The 3,681-nt window shown below is 45.0% G+C and overlaps 1 protein-coding gene across 1 annotated transcript; it reads right to left on the minus strand.

Annotated features, from left to right (window-relative positions):
* Positions 1-360: 360 nt before the first annotated feature.
* On the minus strand, positions 361-790 carry LOC311580974 (ADP-ribosylation factor-like protein 1; the record flags this gene model as incomplete). Its single annotated transcript, XM_084752807.1, has 1 exon — positions 361-790. The coding sequence occupies one exon, from the start codon at positions 788-790 to the stop codon at positions 365-367; it is 426 nt and encodes a 141-aa protein (XP_084608933.1). The 3' UTR covers positions 361-364.
* Positions 791-3,681: the final 2,891 nt, after the last annotated feature.

Raw genomic sequence — 3,681 nt, forward strand, 5'->3', positions numbered from 1 at the left:
TAGAGACAGCGTTTCTCTGTGTAGCCTTGGCTGTCCTGGCCTCGCTTTTTAGACCAGGCTGGCCTTGAACACACAGAGATCCGCCTGCCTCTGCCTCCCAAGTGCTGGGATTATAGGTGTGTAGCCTCTTTCTTTTTTTTTCTTTCTTTCTTTCTTTCTTTCTTTCTTTCTTTCTTTCTTTCTTTCTCGCTTTTTATATTTATTACAAATATTGAAGTCAGTTCTCCATATGCCAGAATCACACATTTCCAACAGTCTGATTGGTTTCAATGAGTACGTGACGTAGCATTTGGTTCACAGGAGCTGACGGGAACGGGCTCACTGCCCGTTTTCCAATGTTTCCACTAACCGTTCCATGGCCTCATCAAGGCCAGTATGTGCCTTTGGTTGCTGATGTTTTAAACACCTGCCACTTTTGGTCCTTCAGGGCAGGTAACCCAAGTGCATTTGCCATTTCTGAGGGAGTCATGGCCTGTTCCATGTCCTGCTTATTTGCAAACACCACTAAGATGGCTTTTCTCAGCTCTTCTTCCTCCAACATGGCAACTGACCCTGACTTGGAAATGCCAATTCGGTCACAACTGTCAACTACATAGATGACTGAATCTGTGTTTGAGTCGTAACATCTCCCATATGGTCTGATCCTTGTCTGCCCTCCTAAAGTCCCAACTTGGAATCTGAGGTTTTTGTATGTCACCATCTCTACATTAAATCCAATAGTGGGAATAGTAGTAACAACTTCTCCAACCTGTAATCTGTATAAAATTGTGGGGGTTTTTTCCAGCACCATCTAATCCCAAAATTAAATTCCTCATTTCTCTGGTTCCAAAAAGACTGGAAAAAGTACTTGAGGAAAAGCCACTCATGATGAACCGCTGCCTCGCCCTCGCCAATCCTCAGAGACAGGCCTGGACTCCTAGCTGAGCTCGGCGCAGCCACCTCCACTGCTCCTGGCTTCCAGTTCCCAGGCAGACTGCTCCAAGCCTAGTCAGCCTGCAACTTCTACATTGTCCATGAATCTTATTTCTTAACCCGCTATCACACAAATAATTGAGACTCTTTCTTTTTTTTTTCTTTCTTTCTGCTTTTTCAAGATAGGGTTTCTCTGTGTAGCCTTGGCTGTCCTGGACTCACTCTGCAGACTAAGTGGCCAACTCACAGTGATCTGCCTGCCTCTGCCTCCCGAGTGCTGGGACTTAAGGCATGCGCCATGACGCCTGGCTGAGACTCGTTTATAATACAAGGCTTTACAACACAATCTGAGCAATTTAAGTCTGTTTTGAACCCTCTATGCTATTCTGTCTTACTCCCAGCAAACATCCCAGCAACACTTGCACTTTTGTAGCTTTCCTCGGCTCCAGCTCCTTCCTCTTTAACTTCCTTCGCCCTCTCTGTTGCTCTTTCTTAACTCCTCTCCCCTGGCTAATAGGAAGTCCAGTCCTATTCTCTCCCGATTGGCTGGAAGCTGCTTTATTGACATCATAACAGAGGGACAATTGGGAGCAGAGTTTACACAAAATTTAGACAGAAAGTCAGAATTTAAGCTATACAATAACTTTATGTCTACGGTCATGGTTATTTTCTGGTCCCCAAGAAATTCCTTTTCCCAAGGTCCCACATTTAGACAAAAGCCACCATTCTCTCCGTGGCCAGAAGAAAGTTCCTGCGCTGCTAAAATAGGAGTCATTTTCCTTCTCTGTCTCTCCCATAACATACGACTGGTACCTATTAACTTGTCAATGCTAGGCTCCACGCTCCCTTAGTTCCTGCTCACCTGTGCCACCCTAGCTCACAAACCCCTTGGCTGGGTTGGTGTCAACTTACGCACAAGCTAGTGTCATCAAAGACGAAGGACCCTCACTTGAGGAAATGCCTCCGTGAGATCCAACTCTAAGGCATTTTCCCAATTACTGGTCATTGTGGGTGGTGTCATACCTGGGCTGGTGGTCCTGGCTCCTGTAAGGAAGCAGGCTGAGCAAGCCAGTAAGCAACACCCCTTCATGGCTTGTGCATCACCTTCTGCCTCCAGGAGCCTTCCCTGTTTGAGTTCCTGTCCAGATTTCCTTTAAGCTTGAACAGTGATGTGGAAGTGGAAGCCAAATAACCCATTTCGTCCCCAACTTGATTTTTGGTCATGGTGTTTCATTGCAGCAACAGAAACCCTAACTAAGGCTTCTATTTAACTCTGAAACAATCTCTCTCTCTCTCTCTCTCTCTCTCTCTCTCTCTCTCTCTCTCTCTCTCTCCCTGCCCCCCTCCCAGACAGGGTCTCTCTGTGTAGCCTTGGCTGTCCTGGACTCCCTTTGTAGATCGGGCTGGCCTCAAACTCACAGTGATCCTCCTGCCTCTGCCAAGCCTGAAACTCTTTCCCCTGTTGCTTCACCTTGCTTTCCCAGGAGACAGCCTTAGCAGTTTAGAATAAACTTTTCCCTTTTCACCCACGGAGCGGCTATTTTGGTCTCTGTGCCCACTTTCATTCAGATATGTGTAAGCCCTGCCAAGATTCCTCACTCATAGACATCGAGATGATAAATATGTCTCTTTTTTTTTTTTCTTTTTTAGCCACTATGTTCCTGTTAATTTGCTAAGCAAAATAGAAAACTAATACAGATGGCTTACGGCAAGCAAATAAATGTTTTTGAGATGACTTAATAAAACGTGTTCCAGGTACTATATCGGATAACCCACACATGCTCTGAAAGAAATGTTCACCTACATTTAAAAAAGAAGAAGAAAAACCCCAGTTTCAATTTGTTTGCTTTTTGAGACAACCTCTCATTAAGTAGCTCTGCCTGTCTTAGAACTCACTGTCTTAAACTCCCGGAGACCCAGCAGCTTCTGCCTCCCAAGAGCTGAGATTAAAGAATTATACCACCACACCTGATTAAGTATCAATTTTTTTCTTTTGTTTTCCAAGATGATTTTTCCAGCTATATATTTCTAGTTTAAGGGTTTTTTTTTTTTTATTAATGTGGTGTGTGTGTGTGCGCGCGTGCGTGTATGTGTGTGTGTGTGTGTGTGTATGAGTGTGTGTGTGCGTGTGCGTGTGTGTGTGTGTGTGTGTGTGTGTCTGTGTGTGTCTGTGTCTGTTGTGAAGTATATATGTGCCTATGTTTGTGCAGGTCAAAAGGAGGCCAGAAGAAACCTGGAACTGGGGTTACAGGTGGTTGTGTGCTGCCTGACTTGGATGCTAGGAATCAAACTCTGGTCCTCAGTAAGAGTGGCAAGTACTCTTGGCTGCTGAGCCATCTTCCAGCCCCTCCAATTATATTTAAAGAAATGAGCTTTATATACACACTGCTTCAGATATTCAGTTGGGTTCTTTCGGTGAATGACACATTTTGTAGATAAGCATCGTAACTTAAGAGAATTTATTATAGCCCGGTATGGTGGCACAAGCCTACAATCCCAGCACTTGGAGCGGCAGAAGCAGGTGGATGTCTGTGAGTTCGAGGCCAGGCTGGTCTACAAAGTGAGTCCAGGGCAGCCAAGGCTACACAGAAAAACCCTGTCTTGAAGAGAAGGGGGGAGGGAGGAAGGAGAGAGAGAATTTATTATTTAGTGTGTTTGTGTATGTGTGTGTGTGTGTGTGCTGTATGCAGATTGTATGTTGTATATACATGTGTATGTACACAGACACCAGTACACATGGAGGCCAGAGGTTGATGATGTCTTTTTTTG

The sequence above is a fragment of the Acomys minous genome (genome assembly GCF_964271855.1).
Source record: "Acomys minous genome assembly, chromosome: 13".
NCBI classification, from domain to species: Eukaryota; Metazoa; Chordata; class Mammalia; order Rodentia; family Muridae; genus Acomys; species Acomys minous.